General features: G+C 42.9%; 1 protein-coding gene across 2 annotated transcripts; it reads left to right on the top strand.

Annotated features, from left to right (window-relative positions):
* The first annotated feature begins 355 nt into the window (after positions 1-355).
* ttll1 (tubulin tyrosine ligase-like family, member 1) lies at positions 356-26,381 on the top strand. Of its 2 annotated transcripts, none has more exons than XM_052118254.1 (10): positions 356-501; positions 802-927; positions 9,493-9,668; positions 10,802-10,982; positions 21,146-21,283; positions 21,360-21,468; positions 21,727-21,870; positions 24,681-24,767; positions 25,097-25,260; positions 25,692-26,381. In XM_052118254.1, the coding sequence occupies exons 2-10, from the start codon at positions 815-817 to the stop codon at positions 25,816-25,818; spliced, it is 1,239 nt and encodes a 412-aa protein (XP_051974214.1). In that variant the 5' UTR covers positions 356-501; positions 802-814; the 3' UTR covers positions 25,819-26,381. The 2 variants fall into 2 exon arrangements, with proteins under 2 accessions (XP_051974214.1, XP_051974213.1); XM_052118253.1 differs by having other exon boundaries at positions 9,460-9,668; positions 25,692-26,379.
* Positions 26,382-26,974: the final 593 nt, after the last annotated feature.

Genomic DNA, 26,974 nt, shown 5'->3' with positions numbered 1-26,974 from the left:
AGTTAAAATAACTAGGTTAACACTTGGGTATTCAGGTTTGAATTAATCACTGTATATAATTGGCGAGCATGAAAATGGTTTATGTTGATGCTATTCCACACTTTTAGGATCATTCTGTGTGCAGCACCATCTGAATGATGGGGTCTTGACTGAACTAGAGCGGGAATGAACATCTAATTGTATCATTTATTTGAGGGAGTTGTGTATGAAAGCAGGGAGAGAAGGAAAACGAAAGAATGACGACATGACTCATGATTGCATTACAGTTCAGTAGGTGGCGATAAGCACATATGTCTATAGACTCCGACTCGCCAGAGAAGAAGAAGAAGAATAAGAAGAAGAAGAAGAAGAAGAAGAAGAAGAAGAAGAAGAAGATTGGTCCTGTAACACGGATGTGAAGAGCCGTTGCTATGCGCTCCTTTATGCTGTTGTCATAGTTATTATCTAAATAAACACATTTCTGATTGACGGTATGAACTGATCGCACTGATAGCTGAGACTGTGAGTACAAATATAACCTTTATCGTGAATGTTTATTGATCCAGAGAGTTATGATTGAATATCATCAGTATGGAGTATGATTCATAACGTGAATAAGTACTTTATTTTGGAATTCATTTGAAATAGTCCTGCAGTGTAACAAATAAAAATAAGGTCATCACTATGAGCTTATAATGGAACGAAACACGTGTGTTCTTAATCATGTTATAAAAATAGGATTTGTTTATATAAAATGTAAATATAATTATTTCAATTAATCAAAAATATACAGTTACTAAAAATAGACCTACTGTTTTTCAGGCTGTAGTTTGTGATGGCTAGTAAAGTCAAGTGGGTGACTGACATTGAGAAATCTGTGTTAATCAATAACTTCGAGAAGAGAGGATGGATTCAAGTGACAGACAGCGACGACTGGAACTTCTACTGGTACATTATTTCACTGTCTGTCAATCATGTTCTGATCACTGTCTGTCAATCATGTTCTGATCATTTCACTGTCTGTCAATCATGTTCTGATCATTTCACTGTCTGTCAATCATGTTCTGATCATTCACTGTCTGTCAATCATGTTCTGATCATTCACTGTCTGTCAATCATGTTCTGGTCATTCACTGTCTGTCAATCATGTTCTGATCATTCACTGTCTGTCAATCATGTTCTGATCATTTCACTGTCTGTCAATCATGTTCTGATCATTCACTGTCTGTCAATCATGTTCTGATCATTTCACTGTCTGTCAATCATGTTCTGATCATTCACTGTCTGTCAATCATGTTCTGATCATTCACTGTCTGTCAATCATGTTCTGGTCATTCACTGTCTGTCAATCATGTTCTGATCATTCACTGTCTGTCAATCATGTTCTGGTCATTCACTGTCTGTCAATCATGTTCTGATCATTTCACTGTCTGTCAATCATGTTCTGATCATTTCACTGTCTGTCAATCATGTTCTGATCATTCACTGTCTGTCAATCATGTTCTGATCATTCACTGTCTGTCAATCATGTTCTGGTCATTCACTGTCTGTCAATCATGTTCTGGTCATTCACTGTCTGTCAATCATGTTCTGATCATTTCACTGTCTGTCAATCATGTTCTGATCATTTCACTGTCTGTCAATCATGTTCTGATCATTCACTGTCTGTCAATCATGTTCTGATCATTCACTGTCTGTCAATCATGTTCTGGTCATTCACTGTCTGTCAATCATGTTCTGATCATTTCACTGTCTGTCAATCATGTTCTGATCATTTCACTGTCTGTCAATCATGTTCTGGTCATTCACTGTCTGTCAATCATGTTCTGATCATTCACTGTCTGTCAATCATGTTCTGATCATTTCACTGTCTGTCAATCATGTTCTGATCATTCACTGTCTGTCAATCATGTTCTGGTCATTCACTGTCTGTCAATCATGTTCTGATCATTCACTGTCTGTCAATCATGTTCTGATCATTTCACTGTCTGTCAATCATGTTCTGATCACTGTCTGTCAATCATGTTCTGATAATTCACTGTCTGTCAATCATGTTCTGATCATTCACTGTCTGTCAATCATGTTCTGATCATTCACTGTCTGTCAATCATGTTCTGATCACTGTCTGTCAATCATGTTCTGATCATTCACTGTCTGTCAATCATGTTCTGATCATTTCACTGTCTGTCAATCATGTTCTGATCATTCACTGTCTGTCAATCATGTTCTGATCATTTCACTGTCTGTCAATCATGTTCTGGTCATTCACTGTCTGTCAATCATGTTCTGGTCATTCACTGTCTGTCAATCATGTTCTGATCATTCACTGTCTGTCAATCATGTTCTGATCATTCACTGTCTGTCAATCATGTTCTGATCATTCACTGTCTGTCAATCATGTTCTGATCATTTCACTGTCTGTCAATCATGTTCTGATCATTCACTGTCAATCATGTTCTGGTCATTCACTGTCTCAATCATGTTCTGATCATTCACTGTCTGTCAATCATGTTCTGATCATTTCACTGTCTGTCAATCATGTTCTGATCATTCACTGTCTGTCAATCATGTTCTGATCATTCACTGTCTGTCAATCATGTTCTGATCATTTCACTGTCTGTCAATCATGTTCTGGTCATTTCACTGTCTGTCAATCATGTTCTGGTCATTCACTGTCTGTCAATCATGTTCTGATCATTTCACTGTCTGTCAATCATGTTCTGATCATTCACTGTCTGTCAATCATGTTCTGATCATTTCACTGTCTGTCAATCATATTCTGATCATTCACTGTCTGTCAATCATGTTCTGATCATTCACTGTCTGTCAATCATGTTCTGGTCATTCACTGTCTGTCAATCATGTTCTGATCATTCACTGTCTGTCAATCATGTTCTGGTCATTCACTGTCTGTCAATCATGTTCTGATCATTTCACTGTCTGTCAATCATGTTCTGATCATTTCACTGTCTGTCAATCATGTTCTGATCATTCACTGTCTGTCAATCATGTTCTGATCATTCACTGTCTGTCAATCATGTTCTGGTCATTCACTGTCTGTCAATCATGTTCTGGTCATTCACTGTCTGTCAATCATGTTCTGATCATTTCACTGTCTGTCAATCATGTTCTGATCATTTCACTGTCTGTCAATCATGTTCTGATCATTCACTGTCTGTCAATCATGTTCTGATCATTCACTGTCTGTCAATCATGTTCTGGTCATTCACTGTCTGTCAATCATGTTCTGATCATTTCACTGTCTGTCAATCATGTTCTGATCATTTCACTGTCTGTCAATCATGTTCTGGTCATTCACTGTCTGTCAATCATGTTCTGATCATTCACTGTCTGTCAATCATGTTCTGATCATTTCACTGTCTGTCAATCATGTTCTGATCATTCACTGTCTGTCAATCATGTTCTGGTCATTCACTGTCTGTCAATCATGTTCTGATCATTCACTGTCTGTCAATCATGTTCTGATCATTTCACTGTCTGTCAATCATGTTCTGATCACTGTCTGTCAATCATGTTCTGATAATTCACTGTCTGTCAATCATGTTCTGATCATTCACTGTCTGTCAATCATGTTCTGATCATTCACTGTCTGTCAATCATGTTCTGATCACTGTCTGTCAATCATGTTCTGATCATTTCACTGTCTGTCAATCATGTTCTGATCACTGTCTGTCAATCATGTTCTGATCATTCACTGTCTGTCAATCATGTTCTGATCATTCACTGTCTGTCAATCATGTTCTGATCATTTCACTGTCTGTCAATCATGTTCTGATCACTGTCTGTCAATCATGTTCTGATTATTTCACTGTCTGTCAATCATGTTCTGATCATTCACTGTCTGTCAATCATGTTCTGGTCATTCACTGTCTGTCAATCATGTTCTGATCATTTCACTGTCTGTCAATCATGTTCTGATCACTGTCTGTCAATCATGTTCTGATAATTCACTGTCTGTCAATCATGTTCTGATCATTCACTGTCTGTCAATCATGTTCTGATCATTTCACTGTCTGTCAATCATGTTCTGATCACTGTCTGTCAATCATGTTCTGATCACTGTCTGTCAATCATGTTCTGATCATTTCACTGTCTGTCAATCATGTTCTGGTCATTCACTGTCTGTCAATCATGTTCTGATCATTTCACTGTCTGTCAATCATGTTCTGATCATTTCACTGTCTGTCAATCATGTTCTGATCATTCACTGTCTGTCAATCATGTTCTGATCATTCACTGTCTGTCAATCATGTTCTGGTCATTCACTGTCTGTCAATCATGTTCTGGTCATTCACTGTCTGTCAATCATGTTCTGATCATTTCACTGTCTGTCAATCATGTTCTGATCATTTCACTGTCTGTCAATCATGTTCTGATCATTTCACTGTCTGTCAATCATGTTCTGATCATTTCACTGTCTGTCAATCATGTTCTGATCATTCACTGTCTGTCAATCATGTTCTGGTCATTCACTGTCTGTCAATCATGTTCTGATCATTTCACTGTCTGTCAATCATGTTCTGATCATTTCACTGTCTGTCAATCATGTTCTGGTCATTCACTGTCTGTCAATCATGTTCTGATCATTCACTGTCTGTCAATCATGTTCTGATCATTCACTGTCTGTCAATCATGTTCTGATCATTTCACTGTCTGTCAATCATGTTCTGATCATTCACTGTCTGTCAATCATGTTCTGGTCATTCACTGTCTGTCAATCATGTTCTGATCATTCACTGTCTGTCAATCATGTTCTGATCACTGTCTGTCAATCATGTTCTGATAATTCACTGTCTGTCAATCATGTTCTGATCATTCACTGTCTGTCAATCATGTTCTGATCATTCACTGTCTGTCAATCATGTTCTGATCACTGTCTGTCAATCATGTTCTGATCATTTCACTGTCTGTCAATCATGTTCTGATCACTGTCTGTCAATCATGTTCTGATCATTCACTGTCTGTCAATCATGTTCTGATCATTCACTGTCTGTCAATCATGTTCTGATCATTCACTGTCTGTCAATCATGTTCTGATCACTGTCTGTCAATCATGTTCTGATCATTTCACTGTCTGTCAATCATGTTCTGATCACTGTCTGTCAATCATGTTCTGATCATTTCACTGTCTGTCAATCATGTTCTGATTATTTCACTGTCTGTCAATCATGTTCTGATCATTCACTGTCTGTCAATCATGTTCTGATCATTCACTGTCTGTCAATCATGTTCTGATCATTTCACTGTCTGTCAATCATGTTCTGATCACTGTCTGTCAATCATGTTCTGATAATTCACTGTCTGTCAATCATGTTCTGATCATTCACTGTCTGTCAATCATGTTCTGATCATTTCACTGTCTGTCAATCATGTTCTGATCACTGTCTGTCAATCATGTTCTGATCATTTCACTGTCTGTCAATCATGTTCTGATCATTTCACTGTCTGTCAATCATGTTCTGATCATTCACTGTCTGTCAATCATGTTCTGATCATTTCACTGTCTGTCAATCCTGTTCTGATCATTTCACTGTCTGTCAATCCTGTTCTGATCATTTCACTGTCTGTCAATCGTGTTCTGATCATTTCACTGTCTGTCAATCGTGTTCTGATCATTTCACTGTCTGTCAATCGTGTTCTGATCATTCACTGTCTGTCAATCGTGTTCTGATCATTTCACTGTCTGTCAATCGTGTTCTGATCATTTCACTGTCTGTCAATCGTGTTCTGATCATTTCACTGTCTGTCAATCATGTTCTGATCATTTCACTGTCTGTCAATCGTGTTCTGATCATTCACTGTCTGTCAATCGTGTTCTGATCATTTCACTGTCTGTCAATCGTGTTCTGATCATTTCACTGTCTGTCAATCGTGTTCTGATCATTCACTGTCTGTCAATCGTGTTCTGATCATTCACTGTCTGTCAATCATGTTCTGATCATTTCACTGTCTGTCAATCATGTTCTGATCATTCACTGTCTGTCAATCATGTTCTGATCATTCACTGTCTGTCAATCATGTTCTGGTCATTCACTGTCTGTCAATCATGTTCTGATCATTTCACTGTCTGTCAATCATGTTCTGGTCATTCACTGTCTGTCAATCATGTTCTGGTCATTCACTGTCTGTCAATCATGTTCTGATCATTTCACTGTCTGTCAATCATGTTCTGATCATTCACTGTCTGTCAATCATGTTCTGATCATTCACTGTCTGTCAATCATGTTCTGATCATTTCACTGTCTGTCAATCATGTTCTGATCATTTCACTGTCAATCATGTTCTGATCATTCACTGTCTGTCAATCATGTTCTGATCATTTCACTGTCTGTCAATCATGTTCTGATCACTGTCTGTCAATCATGTTCTGATCATTTCACTGTCTGTCAATCATGTTCTGATCATTTCACTGTCTGTCAATCATGTTCTGATCATTCACTGTCTGTCAATCATGTTCTGATCATTCACTGTCTGTCAATCATGTTCTGGTCATTCACTGTCTGTCAATCATGTTCTGGTCATTCACTGTCTGTCAATCATGTTCTGATCATTTCACTGTCTGTCAATCATGTTCTGATCATTCACTGTCTGTCAATCATGTTCTGATCATTTCACTGTCTGTCAATCATGTTCTGGTCATTCACTGTCTGTCAATCATGTTCTGGTCATTCACTGTCTGTCAATCATGTTCTGATCATTTCACTGTCTGTCAATCATGTTCTGATCATTTCACTGTCTGTCAATCATGTTCTGATCATTCACTGTCTGTCAATCATGTTCTGATCATTTCACTGTCTGTCAATCATGTTCTGATCATTCACTGTCTGTCATTCATGTTCTGATCATTTCACTGTCTGTCAATCATGTTCTGATCATTTCACTGTCTGTCAATCATGTTCTGATCACTGTCTGTCAATCATGTTCTGATCATTCACTGTCTGTCAATCATGTTCTGATCATTTCACTGTCTGTCAATCATGTTCTGATCATTCACTGTCTGTCAATCATGTTCTGATCATTTCACTGTCTGTCAATCATGTTCTGGTCATTCACTGTCTGTCAATCATGTTCTGGTCATTCACTGTCTGTCAATCATGTTCTGATCATTCACTGTCTGTCAATCATGTTCTGATCATTCACTGTCTGTCAATCATGTTCTGATCATTCACTGTCTGTCAATCATGTTCTGATCATTTCACTGTCTGTCAATCATGTTCTGATCATTCACTGTCAATCATGTTCTGGTCATTCACTGTCTCAATCATGTTCTGATCATTCACTGTCTGTCAATCATGTTCTGATCATTTCACTGTCTGTCAATCATGTTCTGATCATTCACTGTCTGTCAATCATGTTCTGATCATTCACTGTCTGTCAATCATGTTCTGATCATTTCACTGTCTGTCAATCATGTTCTGGTCATTCACTGTCTGTCAATCATGTTCTGGTCATTCACTGTCTGTCAATCATGTTCTGATCATTTCACTGTCTGTCAATCATGTTCTGGTCATTTCACTGTCTGTCAATCATGTTCTGGTCATTCACTGTCTGTCAATCATGTTCTGATCATTTCACTGTCTGTCAATCATGTTCTGGTCATTTCACTGTCTGTCAATCATGTTCTGATCATTCACTGTCTGTCAATCATGTTCTGGTCATTCACTGTCTGTCAATCATGTTCTGATCATTTCACTGTCTGTCAATCATGTTCTGGTCATTCACTGTCTGTCAATCATGTTCTGATCATTCACTGTCTGTCATTCATGTTCTGATCATTCACTGTCTGTCAATCATGTTCTGATCATTCACTGTCTGTCAATCATGTTCTGATCATTCACTGTCTGTCAATCATGTTCTGATCATTTCACTGTCTGTCAATCATGTTCTGGTCATTCACTGTCTGTCAATCATGTTCTGATCATTCACTGTCTGTCAATCATGTTCTGGTCATTCACTGTCTGTCAATCATGTTCTGATCATTCACTGTCTGTCAATCATGTTCTGATCATTCACTGTCTGTCATTCATGTTCTGATCATTCACTGTCTGTCAATCATGTTCTGATCATTCACTGTCTGTCAATCATGTTCTGATCATTTCACTGTCTGTCAATCATGTTCTGATCATTCACTGTCTGTCAATCATGTTCTGATCATTCACTGTCTGTCAATCATGTTCTGATCATTTCACTGTCTGTCAATCATGTTCTGATCATTCACTGTCAATCATGTTCTGATCACTGTCTGTCAATCATGTTCTGATCACTGTCTGTCATTCATGTTCTGATCATTCACTGTCTGTCAATCATGTTCTGATCATTCACTGTCTGTCAATCATGTTCTGATCATTTCACTGTCTGTCAATCATGTTCTGATCATTCACTGTCTGTCAATCATGTTCTGATCATTCACTGTCAATCATGTTCTGGTCATTCACTGTCTGTCAATCATGTTCTGATCATTCACTGTCTGTCATTCATGTTCTGATCATTCACTGTCTGTCAATCATGTTCTGATCATTTCACTGTCTGTCAATCATGTTCTGATCATTCACTGTCAATCATGTTCTGATCATTTCACTGTCTGTCAATCATGTTCTGATCACTGTCTGTCAATCATGTTCTGATCATTCACTGTCTGTCAATCATGTTCTGATCACTGTCTGTCAATCATGTTCTGATCATTCACTGTCTGTCAATCATGTTCTGATCATTCACTGTCTGTCAATCATGTTCTGATCATTCACTGTCTGTCAATCGTGTTCTGATCATTCACTGTCTGTCAATCGTGTTCTGATCATTCACTGTCTGTCAATCGTGTTCTGATCATTTCACTGTCTGTCAATCATGTTCTGATCATTTCACTGTCTGTCAATCATGTTCTGATCATTCACTGTCTGTCAATCATGTTCTGATCATTCACTGTCTGTCAATCATGTTCTGATCATTCACTGTCTGTCAATCATGTTCTGATCATTCACTGTCTGTCAATCGTGTTCTGATCATTCACTGTCTGTCAATCGTGTTCTGATCATTCACTGTCTGTCAATCGTGTTCTGATCATTTCACTGTCTGTCAATCGTGTTCTGATCATTTCACTGTCTGTCAATCATGTTCTGATCATTCACTGTCTGTCAATCATGTTCTGATCATTCACTGTCTGTCAATCATGTTCTGATCATTCACTGTCTGTCAATCGTGTTCTGATCATTCACTGTCTGTCAATCATGTTCTGATCATTCACTGTCTGTCAATCGTGTTCTGATCATTCACTATGATGTACAGTCAGCTGGTCATAATGTAAAATAAACGTTGACCCTTATCACCCTTTTTTGCTATTAATGACCAACTGACTCTGTACAATTTTTGGATTCAGTCTTTAAGAATGTTTAGGGAGTCTGATTTTTATCCTGATCAGTATTTCAGTGTACATATCAGGTTGTGAAATGAGTTTATTTTCAGGATGAGCATCCAGACCATAAGGAATGTCTTTAGTGTGGATACAGGCTACCGACTGTCAGATGATCAGATGGTGAACCACTTCCCCAACCACCATGAGCTGACCAGAAAAGATCTGATGATCAAGAACATCAAACGATACAGGAAAGAGCTGGAGAAAGAGAACAGTCCTTTAGCAGAAAAAGATGAACATGGGAAATACATTTACCTCGGTAAATATCTGTCCTTTACTGTCAATGTTGTGGTCAGTCATTTTCTAAAGCAGTGCTTCTCAACTGGAGGGTCGTAAACCCAAAATGAGTTGAAGGTCTGCTCATAATAAATACAAAATGTGCACAGTTAAGGTTAGGTATAATGAAGTAATTGGTTGGTTGTGTGAACGACTAGTTGACTAACCGGTCTTAAGGAATAAGAAAAACTAGTTGACCTCATTCATTTACACGATCAATCAACCATCTTGACCCAACCCTAGTTAGGATAGCACAATAAATAGACTTATCAGCTTTTAAAAGAGTGGAGAATCACTTCCCATATCTTGTATTGTTGATGTCAAAGTCTGTGCATCTAACAAACTCTTCTGTCACTTGGTAGAGGCTTGTTAAATGAAGGCGATGCTAACATTGACAGGTATGTGGAAGGCAGGGATTCATTTGGGCCGGAACGATTCAGAACGACACACTGTTATCAAAAAAAGAAAAGAAAAATAAATTGTCTGTTTTTTCATCACTCGATTCCATTTTCTACATGTTCCAGTCAGTGTGTTTTTCCCGTTCAGTCTTGATTTAGCGAGTGTACTTGTTCAAAAATACCTATGAAGTATATAGCATTATGTAGTAGTTTGTGGCAGACCATCATCTGAGTCCAATCATTGGACTCTCTTATAACATAATTTAGTCCAAAAAATCATAGTAAAAAGCACAACTGAATGCATGCATCTTTAAAAAACTAGAACATACCTTTCAAATACAAAGAAATTGAAACGACTCAAATGATCTTGTTGAACAGTTTACATCCCCTTGATTCTTAATATCGTGTGTTGCCTCCTTGAGCATCAATGACTGTTGAGTTCTTGGTTTGTCTTGGGCAGTGAATGTTCTTGAAGAAAAGACTTCAGGTCCTGTAAGTTGTTTGATTCTCTTTCATGTTCTGCACTTTTGAGATTTTTCCCTGCAGTAGTGATGTTCAGATCCAGCTTTGCCACTCAGGAAAATTAAGGGACGACCATCACAAATTGCAGCGAACAGTCATGGAGGAAACGTACTTGATTAAAAACCAAGGGTGTGTAAACTTATGAGCACAACTGTAAACTCAGTTTCTCTCTGCTCTTATTTTGACATGCGGACAGATTTTGTGCCGGTGACATTCATGTTGCCGGCTGATTATAATCTGTTTGTGGAAGAGTTCCGGAAGAGTCCGTCCAGCACATGGATCATGAAGCCGTGCGGGAAGGCACAGGGCAAAGGCATCTTCCTCATCAACAAACTCTCACAGATCAAGAAGTGGTCTCGGGACAGCCGCACATCTACGTAAGTTGAAGTGAAATATCCATTTTCTCCCAAACAGATGAGGGTTTTAAAGTTAATGCTCTATTGAGTTTTAAATCAACAAAACCGACCTTCCCACCTTAAACCTAAACCTAAACCTGACCGAGGAAATGTGAGATGAACAACACAATGTAGTTGGTTATGTGATGCAAATTGTCAAACAGGGTTTCCACGGGGCTGAAATTTACTTTTTTACATTTAAGTCCATAAAAAGTCTTAAATATCTTAAATTACAAGAAGTCTTAAATTTAATTTGCTGAGGTCTTAAATTTGTGGCCGTGATTAGAGGAGATGCTTAAAACAGCAGAATCTGCACTAGTCATCTCTCTCTCTGTCTCTGTCTCTCTCTCTCTCTCTCTCTCTCTTATTTCAATTTAAAGTACTTTATTGGCATGACTGTGTTTACATACAATATTGCCAAAGCATTAATACACAAAACAGATAATGACAAGACAAATAGTAATGATAAGATATAATTAAAGTAAGGTGCCAGGTAATTAATCAAATAAAATAAAAACTATAATAACAATATACACTATACAATATAAAATAAAATATGCATTTAACATGACATTATGAACATAAGAGAATAAAAGTACTGTGACTGAAGTACATTAAGGCACTAATTGGTTTCTGTGGGTGTGCAGCTCAAAAGCTTTATTTAGCTGCAACTGATGCATGATGGTCCTCCCCCAGTAACACCATCATCTGATCTGATCTCCCCCAGTAACACCAGCATCTGATCTGATCTCCCCCAGTAACACCAGCATCTGATCTGATCTCCCCCAGTAACACCAGCATCTGATCTGATCTCCCCCAGTAACACCAGCATCTGATATGATCTCCTCCAGTAACACCAGTATCTGATCTGATCTCCCCCAGTAACACCAGCATCTGATCTGATCTCCCCCAGTAACACCAGTATCTGATCTGATCTCCCCCAGTAACACCAGCATCTGATCTGATCTCCCCCAGTAACACCAGTATCTGATCTGATCTCCCCCAGTAACACCAGCATCTGATCTGATCTCCCCAGTAACACCAGCATCTGATCTGATCTCCCCAGTAACACCAGTATCTGATCTGATCTCCCCAGTAACACCAGCATCTGATCTGATCTCCCCAGTAACACCAGCATCTGATCTGATCTCCCCAGTAACACCAGTATCTGATCTGATCTCCCCAGTAACACCAGTATCTGATCTGATCTCCCCAGTAACACCAGCATCTGATCTGATCTCCCCAGTAACACCAGTATCTGATCTGATCTCCCCAGTAACACCAGTATCTGATCTGATCTCCCCAGTAACACCAGCATCTGATCTGATCTCCCCAGTAACACCAGCATCTGATATGATCTCCTCCAGTAACACCAGTATCTGCTCTGATCTCCCCAGTAACACCAGCATCTGATCTGATCTCCCCAGTAACACCAGCATCTGATCTGATCTCCCCCAGTAACACCAGCATCTGATCTGATCTCCCCCAGTAACACCAGCATCTGATCTGTTCTCCCCAGTAACACCAGCATCTGATCTGATCTCCCCCAGTAACACCAGCATCTGATCTGATCTCCCCCAGTAACACCAGCATCTGATCTGATCTTCCCCAGTAACACCAGCATCTGATCTGATCTCCCCCAGTAACACCAGATGCTGGGGGAGATCAGTAATGCCAACATCTGATCTGATCTGATCTCCCCCAGTAACACCAGCATCTGATATGATCTCCTCCAGTAACACCAGTATCTGTTCTGATCTCCCCCAGTAACACCAGCATCTGATCTGATCTCCCCCAGTAACACCAGCATCTGATCTGATCTCACCCAGTAACACCAGCATCTGATCTGATCTCACCCAGTAACACTAGCATCTGATCTGATCTGATCTCCCCCAGTAACACCATCATCTGATCTGATCTCCCCCAGTAACACCAGCATCTGATCTGATCTCCCCCAGTAACACCAGTATCTGATCTGATCTGATCTCCCCCAGTAACACCAGCATCTGATCTGATCTTCCCCAGTAACACCAGCATCTGATCTGACCTCCCCCAGTAACACCAGCATCTGATCTGATCTCCCCCAGTAACACCAGCATCTGATCTGACCTCCCCCAGTAACACCAGCATCTGATCTGATCTCCCCCAGTAACACCAGCATCTGATCTGATCTCCTCCAGTAACACCAGCATCTGATCTGATCTCCCCCAGTAACACCAGCATCTGATCTGATCTCCCCCAGTAACACCAGCATTTGATCTGACCTCCCCCAGTAACACCAGCATCTGATTTGATCTCCCCCAGTAACACCATCATCTGATCTGATCTCCCCCAGTAACACCAGCATCTGATCTGATCTCCTCCAGTAACACCAGCATCTGATCTGATCTGCCCCAGTAACACCAGCATCTGATCTGATCTCCCCCAGTAACACCAGCATCTGATCTGATCTTCCCCAGTAACACCAGCATCTGATCTGATCTCCTCCAGTAACACCAGCATCTGATCTGTTCTCCCCCAGTAACACCAGCATCTGATCTGATCTCCCCCAGTAACACCAGCATCTGATCTGATCTCCCCCAGTAACACCAGCATCTGATCTGATCTCCCCCAGTAACACCAGCATCTGATCTGATCTGTTCTCCCCCAGTAACACCAGCATCTGATCTGATCTGTTCTCCCCCAGTAACACCAGCATCTGATCTGATCTCCCCCAGTAACACCAGCATCTGATCTGATCTCCCCCAGTAACACCAGCATCTGATCTGATCTCCTCCAGTAACACCAGCATCTGATCTGATCTGCCCCAGTAACACCAGCATCTGATCTGATCTCCCCCAGTAACACCAGCATCTGATCTAATCTCCCCCAGTAACACCAGCATCTGATCGGTTTCTGCCAAACTGGGAAACTGTGGCATGAGGTGTGAGAGTTTGTAGATGTAAACTCTAGATGTAAAATTTCTCCCAGTGAAGGAGAAAGTGTGTCTCTGTCTCGACCTCACCCGTGTCCCAGTGAGACTCGTTCATGTTTGTCTGTGATCACTGAGTCTGTATTTGGGGAGGATCCGTCTCTGTTTTGGATCTCTTACAGTGTGCAGATATTCTGCCAGATTATATGTTCTGTTTAGGACCTGATAACATTCCAATTTGCTTTGGTTTTTACTTTCATTTTCCCAATGGTCCAAATATGAATTTTGCTTTCTTTTATGATTTGGTTTATTGTGATCCAGTGCTGGTCTGAAACTGGTGTTTGTTAGTTGTTAGTGGGTTTGTGAGTTTTCTGGTTTTAGGCTTCGGCTCTTGGGTTTTAAGGGCTTCATGTTGCAGTGTGTTTGGGGAACTTGAATTTAGGGGTGTCCAAAATTTGAGGGATGGTTTTTCAATATGTATAATAAGGGGGTATCTGCCTAGTTGGGCCCGGCATGCATTAGTAGGTGTTCTTCTCTGAACTCTTAGAATGTTTCTACAGAATTCTGCATGCAGGGATTCTATGGGGTGTTTGTCCCATCTCGAGTAATCTGCCACACAGACCCCAAACCTCACTTCCGTACAAAGCAATAGGCATTATAATACTATCAAAGATCTTACTCCAGATTGTTACAGGAATCTCAACTTGGGTAAATTTGCCCCTAATAGCATAGAATGCTCTTCTAGCTTTTTACTGAACTTACGATGTTACACATGTATAAACATTCATAAACCCATTAATCTGAAATGCAAATGGCTTTACTTTGCGTCTCTATAAGTGAGCGATGCGCTAACATTGTCGCGCATCGCTTATCGATAAAGCAGTCAACGTTACAATTCACACTACCTTTGACAATAATTGTAAAGCTAACGGAAATACTCAGCTGTTTTATCTCTCATCTCCATCTCTCTAGATCTAGGGATGCCAACGCAATTGACACTGTTCTCACGCCGTCACGCCACACGTCCCTTTTCTCACGCTGTGATAATGTCATGGAGGACACTGATAGCGCAAAGACAGACAAGACAGAGCTGCGACTTATTCACACCAATCAGCGTCTCTCCTTCTCTTTCATAATGGAATCTGTTAACATTTTCATCTTGTCAACTTTAAACAGACATTTTTATAGTAACTGAATTTTTATTTGAGATATTTCAATGAAAAATGTATATTGTCATCTCTTACTTACCTTCATGCTGTTGCAAACCTGTATGACTTTCTTATTTCAGTGGAAATCAAAAGGAGATATTAGGGAGTTTCAGTCACTATTCACTTACATTGAATTAAAAACAAGTGCAGTGACTGAGACTAAATTCATTAAGACTCGAGGGAGATTTTTAAATGAACTGCCCTTTCACTTCCTGTTAAAGTATTTATTATGAAATGTTCTTCAGCACATGCTAGACCTTATTCACAGCAGAACCATCTTTGGTTTATGACAAGAATGACAACAAGGCTGTGCGGGATAGACTTACAGTCTCTTCGATGAGATGTTCTGCAGTTTAAAGAGTTTTTGGATCGTTCTGTGTACAAAACATTGATCAAATATCTTTTCGAGGGCACTCAGTTTTTGAGTGGCAAAATACAATTTGGATTCCCCGTCTGTCACTCACTTCGATCTTGTGTCGAAGAAGCTACACTAGGGGTCTCTCTTGAGCGCCGAATATACCTCTGATCTATGAAAAAAGGCCAATCAGAAGTTGGCAGACAGAATTTGGAAATGCGTTTGTGTTTCACACGTGTTTCATTCAGAAATTTTCTTTGGAGCCGATGGTCGTGTATGCAGCAAGCTGCGAGTCACACACCTGTTCCTCTACCTCTGAGCGATACTGCTGTTGGATCTACGCCCCACTTCAGCGGCTTTCTCCTTCTCTGCACGGCAGTGCAGTTTGCCCCTGGGCGCTTCGACAGTGCAAAACTTAAAAGAGTGTTTTAATAAAAGAGTGATTTTCTCTAAAAGAGTATTTTCCTCTAAAAGAGCAACACACAGCGGCGTTGAATGTCCTTTTCAGGACATGTCTTTATAAAGATGCCTTTCCGCCCCTGTGTAGTTCCTGGATGCGGTAGAGTGCTCTCTGCTTCAGACGGCCACAGGCGCTGTCCCGTGTGTCTGGGCTGCGATCACACCGAGGCAGCATTTGTGGATGGTTCATGTTCTTACTACGAGAGCATGACCATAGTAATATTGCGGTCGCGGCTTTCCTTCAACCGAAGGAACGGCACTCCAGCCGCCCCCGCGTCGCTTCTTCCCACGGGATTGAGGACTACGCGGCTGGCAATGGAGGCGATCTGGGGATGGCAGCGGGTTCGGTTTCACTGGCCACGCCCCCCCCCCCCCCCCCGGGTCCCTTTCTTCCCGGAGGTGCATGATGAGCTGACAACTGCATGGAGAGCACCCCTCTCCACTCGTCACAAAGCCCCTAACTCATCCGATCTCACTATCCTTGATGGCGGAGCGGCCCACGGGTACACGGCGATTCCCCAGGTGGATAGGGCAGTTGCGATACACCTATGCCCCGAGAACGCCGCCACCTGGCGGGGTTGCCCTGTGCTCCCCTCCAAGGCCTGTAGGACACCGCTATCATTGGCCGGCAAAGCCTACAGCACCACCGGACAGGCTGCTTCCGCCCTGCATCCCATGGCGCTCCTGCAAGTCCACCAGGCCAAGGCACTCAAAGATCTGCACGAGGGTAGTCCTGATCCCGACATGCTGCATGAACTGCGTTCAGCAATCGACCTTGCCCTCAGGGCCACGAAGGCTACAGCGCAGTCACTTGGGCTGCCGATGGCCACACTTGTGGTTCAGGAACGTCATCTGTGGCTGAACTGGTTTGAGATGCGCGAGAGACCAGAGACCAAGACGTTCGCTCCGGAGCTGGTAAGCAGACCACTCCGTCCCCTGGTGGAGGGCTGGGAGGAGAATCCTTATTTTAATTTATTTCATTTGCTGCACCCCCCAATAAAAGAGCTATTTCCTTTGTCTTTGGGTCACCTGGCCCACAAATGCCGTTCTCACGGAACTCTGCCGCCACACCTCAACAGTACCGGCATGGTGGATGCGGACCCCCAGCCCCGCGACTGTTCCCTGGCCGGCCGGTTCTGACGAGTCTGAGGAGGAGGTCCGGTGGAGGCATCCTATAGTCACTAATCCGCCCCCTGACGGGTGTGCGGAGCAAGGTAATTTTCGAGTCTTTTCTCAGCACCAGAGCCTCGGGATGCACCTTTGTCTCCTGACGCCGCCCCTGCTGCGAAGCCCCGCCGGGTACGTCAAAAATAATCGTCCCGTTCGTGCCCCAGCACAGAACTTGGATGCGTGGCTTTCACTTCCCAACCCGTCCCGCTGGCTGGCTAGGACCATCTGACTCGGTTACGCGATTCAGTTTGCCAGCCCCCCACCCTTCGGGGGCGTCCGCTTTACCACAGTACACGCCGAACATGCCAAATCCCTGCACGTGGAAATCACGACCCTCTTACTCAAAGACGCAATAGTGCCTGTCCCTCTATCCGAGATGAAGAACGGTTTCTTCAGGTGGCGGCTTACGACCAATCTTGGACTTGCACATCTTAACTTGCGTCCGGCATCTAGATTGGTTCGCTGCGGTAGACCTGAAGGACACATACGTCCACGTCTCAGTATTGGTCCTCCCCTTCGCCATGTCCCTGTCCCCTCGCGTCTTTACGAAAGTCGCAGAGGCAGCCCTTGCCCCGCTCCGAGAAGCCGGAATCCGCATACTCATCTACCTCGATGACTGGCTCATCCTGGCCCACTCCCGAGAGTTACTATCAGTGCTGGAATGCCTAGCTGCCTTCAGGCCAGGCACTGCGGTCCCTTTAAAACTTTTCAAGAGGCTCCTGGGGCATATGGCATCCTCCGCGGTGGTCGCACCGCTGGGGATAATGCATATGAGACCGCTTCAGAACTGGCTCCAGACTCGAGTCCTGAGACGAGCATGGTGCCGCGGCATGCATCGTGTGATGTCACCCCTGGCTGCTGCCAAACATTCAAACCCTGGACAGACATCTGCTTTCTGCGGGCAGGAATCCCCTTGCAGCAGGTGTCCCGACGTGTCCTGGTCACGACCGACGCCTCCAAATTGGGTTGGGCCGCCGTGTGCAATGGGCATGCAGCCGCGGGTCGTTGGAAAGGGGCCCCGCTGTGGTGGCACATCAACTGCCTAGAGTTGTTGACTGTTTTCTTTGCCCTGCAGAGATTTCTCCCGCTGGTTCCTGGGCAAACATGTCTTGATCAGTTCAGACAGCACCACCGTGGTAGCGTACATAAATCACCAAGGCGGCGTACACTCCCGCCACATTTCACAATTGTCACGACGTCTCCTCCTTTGGAGCCAGCATCGACTCAAGTCGCTGCACACCACTCACATCCCCAGCAACCTCAATGTGGTGGCGGACGCGCTATCACGACAACGCTTGCCCAGCGGAGAGTGGAGGCTTCACCCCTAGTCGGTCCAGTTGATTTGGGAATGGTTCGGCAAGGCTCAGGTAGACCTGTTCGCCTCCCAAGACACCTCCCACTGCCCGCTCTGGTATGTCCGAACAGAGGCTCCCCTCGGGGCAGACGCACTGGCACACAGCTGGCCCACGGGGCTGCGCAAGTACGCTTTTCCCCAGTGAGCCTTCTTGCACAGGTGCTGTGCAAGGTCAGGGAGGATGAGGAACAAGTCACTCTAGTGGCTCCCTATTGGCCCACCCGGGCTTGGTTCTCGGACCTCGTACTCCTCGCGACAGCCCCTCCCTGGCAAATTCCTCTGAGGAAAGACCTTCTTTCTTAGGGACGGGGCACGCTCTGGCTTCTGCACCTAGAGCTCTGGAACCTCCACGTCTGGCTTCTGGACGGGATGTGGAAGATCTAGCTGATCTACCACCTGCCGTCGTAGACACGATCAACCAATCCAGAGCCCCTTCTACCAGGCAACTTTATGCCCTAAAGTGGTGCTTGTTCGTGAATTGATGTTCTTCTCGGGCCGAAGACCCACAAAGGTGCGCAGTCAGGTTAGTGCTCTCATTTCTGCAGGAGAGGTTGGAGGGGAGGCTGTCCCCATCCACCTTGAAGGTGTATGTAGCTGCTATCGCAGCCCACCACGACGCAGTAGACGGCAAGTCTTTGGGTAAGCATGACTTGATTATCAGGTTCCTAAGAGGTGCCCGGAGGTTAAATCCCTCCCGGCCAAGCCTGTTCCCCTCCTGGGATCTCTCAGTGGTCCTCTCGGGCCTTCAGAGACCCCCCCCCTTCGAGCCGCTAGAATCAGTTGGACTCCGGACCCTCTCCCTAAAGACGGCCCTCCTGATCACGCTCGCCTCCATCAAGAGGGTCGGGGACCTGCAATTGTCTCTGTCAGTGACACTTGCCTGGAGTTCGGTCTGGCAGACACGCATGTGATCCTAAGACCGTGGCCGAGCTACATGCCCAAGGTTCCTACCATGCCCTTCAGAGACCAGGTAGTGAACCTGCAAGCGCTGCCCCGGGAGGAGGCAGACCCAGCCCCTTCGTTGCTGTGTCCGGTACGTGCTTTGCGTACCTATTTGGACAGCACGCAGAGCTTTAGATGTTCTGAGCAGCTCTTTGTCTGCTTTGGTGGACAGCGGAAAGGGAACGCTGTCTCCAAACAGAGGCTCTCCCACTGGGTGGTGGACGCCATTTCATTGGCCTATCGCACCTAGGCCGTGCCCCCCCCTTGCGGGTCCGAGCACACTCAACAAGGAGTGTTGCATCTTCATGGACACTGGCCAGAGGCACCTCCCTGGCAGACATATGCAGAGCAGCGGGTTGGGCAACACCTAATACCTTTGTGAGATTTTACAATCTCAGGGTAGAGTCAGTTTTGTCCCCGGTTTTCTCCGGTCCGAGCCAGTAGAACTCGATAACACGCTGACGGACTGACCAGGTAGACCTCTTGCACCTTTCACCCTTTCCCTTGGTTGAGGTAAAACAGTGCGCTTTTTCTCCCAGGCGATCCCAATCACTGACTCCTCCCTAGCCCTCTAGGTCCGCAATTCAGCAGAGGAATTCGCCGTCCCAATCCACTGCGGGTACTCAAATCTACCCTATACTGGAATAGGTGCTTTACAGGTCAGGGCTCCTACGTGGACTTCCCCCCTATGTGAATTTTCCGTGGTACGGTCCCCTTACAAGCGGACCCGTGTCTCCCTTGGGCAGTTCCCACTGCCCCCCGGTCGCCGTTTCTGTAGCAACTCCTCCCTCTGAAGAGGCAGGATCTACCACTGTGCCACTTCCCACATGTGACCTAAAAACCCATGTGGTGTATGTCACCACTCTTACCTCCCCCTCTCTGGGCAGGTGTGGTCTCCGCAGGTTCTTTTCTCCCTGTAAAAATAGGGGACTGGTAAAGACCCCCTTCCCCGATGCGTGTAAGGGCCATTGACCCTATGCGAGAAACATAGAGAGAAAAGAGGCCCGGCTAGGCTCGGCCCGTTCCCAGGTTGGCAAGCGTCGCCTTGTTCCCCTGTCTAGGGTAACTATAAGGATTCCGACGACTTTATGGGGAATTGGGGGAAGGGTACGTGCAGTCTGATACAGCTGGTCATTTTTGGTACGTCAAGTACCTGCCTGCTCCTGTGTCAGCAGTACACGTACACGGCTCAGCGCATGGCGTGATTTAAATTGGACCCCTAGTGTCGCTTCTTCGACACAACGTCTAAGTGAGCGACAGACGGGGAACGTCTAGGTTACGGATGTAACCTCTGTGCCCTGATGGAGGGAACGAGACGTTGTGTCCTCCCGGCCACGTCACTGAGCCGAGCCACGGTTGTGGCCGGACCATTTCCGGCTCCTCAGAAAAATCCTGAAGAAACTGGATGCATTTCCCCGCCTTTATACCCGTATGTCTGGGGGCGAAACATGCAAGTTCTGTCTGCCAACTTCTCATTGGCCTTTTTTCTTAGATCAGAGGTATATTCGGCGCTCAAGAGAGACCCCTAGTGTCGCTTCTTCGACACAACGTCTTGTTCTCTCCATCAGGGAATGGAGGTTACATCCGTAACCTAGACGTTTTGTGTGATGAACCTCTACAGATTACTAATAGAAATAAGACAAAATAAATATAATTTTGCAAGTTACAGCAGTGTGCTGGATGTCATTTCTTTTTTGTGATAAATAACATGAAATGATAAATGATTGTGATGTTGTTGTTGATCAGGTTTGTTGCAGCGAACAGTGGGAAGGAGGCATATGTTATCTCGTTATATATTGATAATCCTCTGTTAATTGGTGGGAAGAAGTTTGATTTGCGCCTGTATGTGCTGGTCACCACTTACAGACCTCTGAAATGTTACATGTGAGTAAATTAATATCAATATTTATCCCTGTTATTGACTATAATTGTTCAAGAAGCAATATTCCTGGTTTTTCAGGTATAAACTTGGATTTTGCCGCTTTTGCACAGTCAAATACACCCCCAGCACGAGTGAGCTTGACAACATGTTCGTCCATCTGACGAATGTTGCGATCCAGAAGCACGGAGTGAGTGATACAAGACATATCTTTCACATTTATAAAGCTGATGTGTGTGACTTCACAACCAGAATATTCTTTTATCATTTCAAACCATAACTAAGCTCTTTTTCTAATATGTTTTGCTCTAAAGATGTGCTTGTGCTCTTTCTTTGCAATAAATGAAACATTTTTCATTTTTTGTTATCTAATACTATAACATTCAGACTCCAAATACAGTTTGGGTCTACTGCATGGTGTATATATGTTGTGAATGATCTATTACAGGATGATTATAATCATGTTCACGGTGGGAAGTGGACGGTCAGTAACTTGCGTCTGTATCTGGAGAGCACGAGAGGACGTGATGTCACCAATCACCTTTTTGATCAGATCCACTGGATTATTGTCCAGTCTCTGAAAGCAGTAGCTGTAAGTGAACATCTCTCTAGTGCAAATGTAGCGGTGGTGGCTTAGTGGGCTAAAGCGCATAACTGGTAATCAGAAGGTTGCTGGTTCGATCCCCACAGTCACAACCATTGTGTCCTTGAGCAAGGCACTTGCTTGGAGGTTGCTCCAGGGGGATTGTCCCTGTAATAAGTGGATAAAATACATACATGTAAAAGCATTTCACTTCATGTCAGTGTTTATAAATGGGTTAATGACTAATAAGTCATTTACAAATGCACTATAAATCATAGATAAATGATATAACAACATGCATAAAAGGGTGATCATGAAAAACTTGGCAATTAGTAAACCATTTTACCTCACATGTTATAAATGCTCAATTACACTTATTTCATATTAAAGGTGCTCTGTGTAAGATTGACAAAGGGCATTTGAAATGGGTACTGTAGTCCAAATACAAAATATTGGAGAGTTTTCTGTCCCGCCCCAGATTACAAGTTCATGCGGGTTGCCAGAATGAGGACACGCAACAGGAACAAGTGAAACTGAAAACGTCTCCAATATTTATCCTTGCTTTACTACGCCTCTGGTCATGGTTGTTTTTAGACAGATGGCGAGGCATTTTAGGTCGGGTGGAATCTGTTATCTCTGATCCAGTTCGATAGCTGGCTTCCATGGCTGCAGCACACAGTGTTGTTTGTAGACAAACTTGTTCAAATCTGGCAACTCGGCTGTGTCAAAATACTATTGGTAAGTGGGCAGTGGGCGGGATCACACAGGCCAAAACATGGAAATTTCAAAGTTGAATATACTGGCTGTTACATTGTTATTGGAGAAGCCAGTATTTCAACTTAGCATGTTTCCTAATTCTCTAATGAAATATTATATTTTATGATTTAATACAGTAATAATATTACATTTAGCACATTTAATAACCTATGGAAATGTACCTTAACAACACTGATGCCTTAACTGACATCAAAGTGACAACAAAACAAATTCAAGACATTCCAATAATGAATATTAACACAATCACTCGTTATGAAGGAATATTCCGTGTTCAATACAAGTTGAGCTCAATCGACAGCAGGTGTGGCATAATGTTGATTACCACAATTATTCATTCAAAAAGCTCAAATGTGTGTTCCAGTGAGACACTTCCAATGGAAGTCAATGGGGTTTAATCTGTAAACATTCAAATACTCACTAGTTTCACAAGTATAGACACAAGACATAAACAATATGAGTGTAAACATGATTTTACTGTCATTAAATCACTTATTGACCACATTTGTGGAAAGATATAGTCAATTTTAATCTTCATTGGCATGATGACATAACGCCATAAACCCTAAAACAACCATAAAATAACGATGTAAACAACTTTTCAGCTCATGTTTTATCAGATGTGTGAATGCAAGTGCTTTTATAAAATAATAAGTTTCACATTTCTGCCTTTAAATCCTAAAACATTGACCCCATTGACTTCCATTATAAGTGTCTCACTGGAACACACATTTGTGCTTTTTTAAAGGAGGGACGATCGATTGAGCTTAACTTGTATTCAACCCTCAACATTCCTTTAATCTCACAATAACAGTGTATTTGTACTGCATTGTGTCATAAATCAGGAATTAGGGCAGTTATATTTTTGAATAATAATATAAGTATGAGCGCGGGGGGTCTGGGTATTTCAGCGAGTATTGGCGCTGACTATCACATCTGGAGTCATGAGTTAGAATCAAGGACATGCTGAGTGACTCCAGTCAGGTGTCCTATGCAACCAAATTATCCCGGTTGCTAGGGAGGGTAGAGTCACATGGGGTAACCTCCTCATGGGGTGTGTGGCGAGTTGTGTGTGGATCGTGGAGAGTAGCATGAGTCTCCACATGCTGTGAGTCTCCGCGGTGTCGTGCACAACGAGTCACGTGATAAGATGCGTGGATTGGTGGTCTCAGAAGCAGAGGCAACTGAGACTTGTCCTCCGCCACCCGGATTGAGGCGAGTAACCGCGCTACCACGAGGACCTACTGAGTAGTGGGAATTGGGCATTCCAAATTGGGAGAAAAGGGCATACAAATAAATAATATAAGTATGAATATGTGTATTTATTAAGCATTTATAACATACAAGTTAAAATGCTCAATATTTGTTGTTATAACTAGAGGTTGGCCAGTAAATCAGATTTACTGATTAAACATAGCCGAGATAGTTCAACAATAATAGTCTGATAGTTTGATTTTCTTTCTCCATTTCATGTACATCATTCATACTGTAGATTTCATTAGACAATGAAAAAAATACAAATATTGTCAGTAGTGATGAAGCATACAGTCATTATTTGGTTTTGTACGACTGAACTACAAACACACTTGACCTGTAATATCTTTATTCATATTTTCATTCTATTCAGATAGCAAAGGCTTTGAAGAATTTTCCATGTGGAAGACCTTTATTGAAGTGACACTTACTAAAGTTCACATTGAGTGGAAAGTTGTCATTCATATTACACATCGACCAGTTTTCCCACCGTACTTAACGTATCGGCTAAATCCACTCTCAGTCGACCTCTGCTTATAACTGCTTATCAATGATTTGAAATAATGACTTATTAGTCATCCTTAATAAAGGGAACGTTAATGTGAAGTGTTGCCAAAAGAAACGTCGTTTCAGAGGCAGAGCAAGTTATGACATTTTGATAAACGATTTTGAAGACAAACATCGTTGTTCTTGATGAATCGTTCATAACTTTGTGTCAATTTTGATGTTATATTGAATTTAAAGTTGTCTATTTCTTTTACTTTCTCCTCTTTTATCTCTTTTGACTGTAGCCTGTCATGAACAATGACAAACACTGCTTTGAGTGTTATGGTTATGACATTATTATTGATGACAAACTCAAACCATGGCTTATCGAGGTGAGTGTCATATGCTTCTTCTTCAACTTTACACCGATCAGCCACAACATTAAAAGCACCTGCCCGATATTGTGTAGGACCCCCTCGTCCCAACCCTACACCAGCAGTGCATAAAATCCTGCAGATACGGGTCTGGAGCTTCAGTTAAAGTCCACACCAACCAAAAATTGGACCGAATGCTATTCTGGGATGCGGGTTGGCTGTGTGTTTGGCAGGACGAGGATGAGTTGTGGCTGATCGGTGTACATTTTCTGTGAGGTCAACCAAAATGACACCCTCATTACTTCATCAGAGGATTCATAGACGAACTGCTTGCGTGTTTATTTCAGGTGAACGCGTCTCCGTCGCTCACGTCCAGCACTGCTAACGACCGCATCCTGAAGTACAACCTCATCAACGACACGCTGAATATCGTCACACCGAACGCTGAAATCCCAGACTGCCGCTGGAATCGCAGTCTCCCCAAAGAAGCTCTGGGACACTACGAAGTGCTGTAAGTGATCACGCTCTCAAACCATTTCAGGAGTGGCACTAATCCTGACGAAATGACTGTAATCACGAGATGACAATTCAGAGATACTACTCTGATCTGTTCACGTCCTCAGAATGAGAAATGTGTCCTTTTCATATATCACAATATCATGAATGAGTAAAAGAATTGCCATTTTAACTAGCAAAAATATCATTGTTGATAAACATATATCATTGATTAACATGATTAAATGTTGACAACTTGTAATTAAGAGTCGGAATCTCCTAATCACAGTAAATCCGACATGACGTGAATGCACCTTAATAACGGTTCAATATCATTTTTTGAAAGATTAGGGAGGATTGTTTTCCTTTCGAATAACATGCACTGTGTAATCACATGTGAGAAAGTAAATATCATGTGCATTTGACTCACTGTGAAATCTCTCATAGTTACGATGAGGAGCAGGCAATGAGTGACAGCGCTGAACGGGACCTCAGGAGTCGCTCCGGTCAGTCTTTGGGATCCAGGGGCACAAGATCAAGCAGCGTTCGACCTTTCCCAGCAACCTGGAAGTGATGTCACCTTTCTAAACTCCACCTTCAGTTTGGACTCGTGACTGTGGAGGAATGAGAGGCTTGCATGATACGACCAGAGACACAAACCCTTTTATATTTCATCAGTGTGTGTTCCCTGGGAAACAAATACACATGTTGTTTGTTGAGTTACAGGAAAGAGTCACTGGACTATACACTTACATTTTCTTTATTTAAAAAGAATAATTTTATTTATGTACGTTTGTCTAATTTCTTCAGAAGCTATCATTGAAGTAATGTGCAGCTTTGTATTAGTTGTAACTGCTATTTCGCACAGATACAATAAATGATCCATCATGTTCCTTTGTATTTCAGATATGTTTTATAACAACAGAAAAGGAACATTATGTAAGTCACAAAATGTCCTGTTGGAAAGCATTATTGTTTAGTTGCATTTCAACTCTTAGTGTTTCCAGTAATGTGTGCGTGGGTGTGCGCGTGTGTGTGTGCGCGCGTGTGTGTGCGTGAGTGCGTGTGCGCGCGTGTGTGTGAGTGTGTGCGCGTGTGAGTGCGTGTGCGCGCGTGTGTGTGAGTGTGTGCGCGCGTGTGTGTGCGCGCGTGTGTGTGTGAGTGTGTGCGCGCGTGTGTGAGTGTGTGCGCGCGTGTGTGTGAGTGTGTGCGCGTGTGTGTGTGAGTGTGTGCGCGCGTGTGTGTGAGTGTGTGCGCGCGTGTGTGTGAGTGTGCACTTTGACTAGATCTATGGTGAAGGATGAGCACATGTGGAGGGTAACCACGAGTGTAATTCAAGACAGGAAAGAGAAGCACCAAAAATAGCACATTTATGAACACTTCACTGATCACTCTTACACACATGACGAGTTACTTCAGCTGCATTTACTAGAGCATTAGATTGAATAAAGATTAATATGTGTATATATCTGCAATGTGCCTTTTGGAAACTGTTCTAGCCAGACATGTCAAAACTTTTAAATCCACACAGCTGAAATGATGCATATAAAGTTGATATTATGGTATTGAATGTTCATAATGTTTTACATATAGATAATAATATCAGTCATGTGCTTTATATATATATATATTGACAACTTGTTGAGTTACTGGAAACAGTCACTGGACTATACACTTACAAATATATATATATAGAAATATATGGCTATTTCATAAAGCATATATATATA

The sequence above is a fragment of the Xyrauchen texanus genome, chromosome 45 (genome assembly GCF_025860055.1).
Source record: "Xyrauchen texanus isolate HMW12.3.18 chromosome 45, RBS_HiC_50CHRs, whole genome shotgun sequence".
Classification (NCBI taxonomy): domain Eukaryota; kingdom Metazoa; phylum Chordata; class Actinopteri; order Cypriniformes; family Catostomidae; genus Xyrauchen; species Xyrauchen texanus.
The sequence above is the reverse complement of the archived record's forward strand: the minus strand, read 5'-3'. Positions and strand labels throughout refer to the sequence as shown.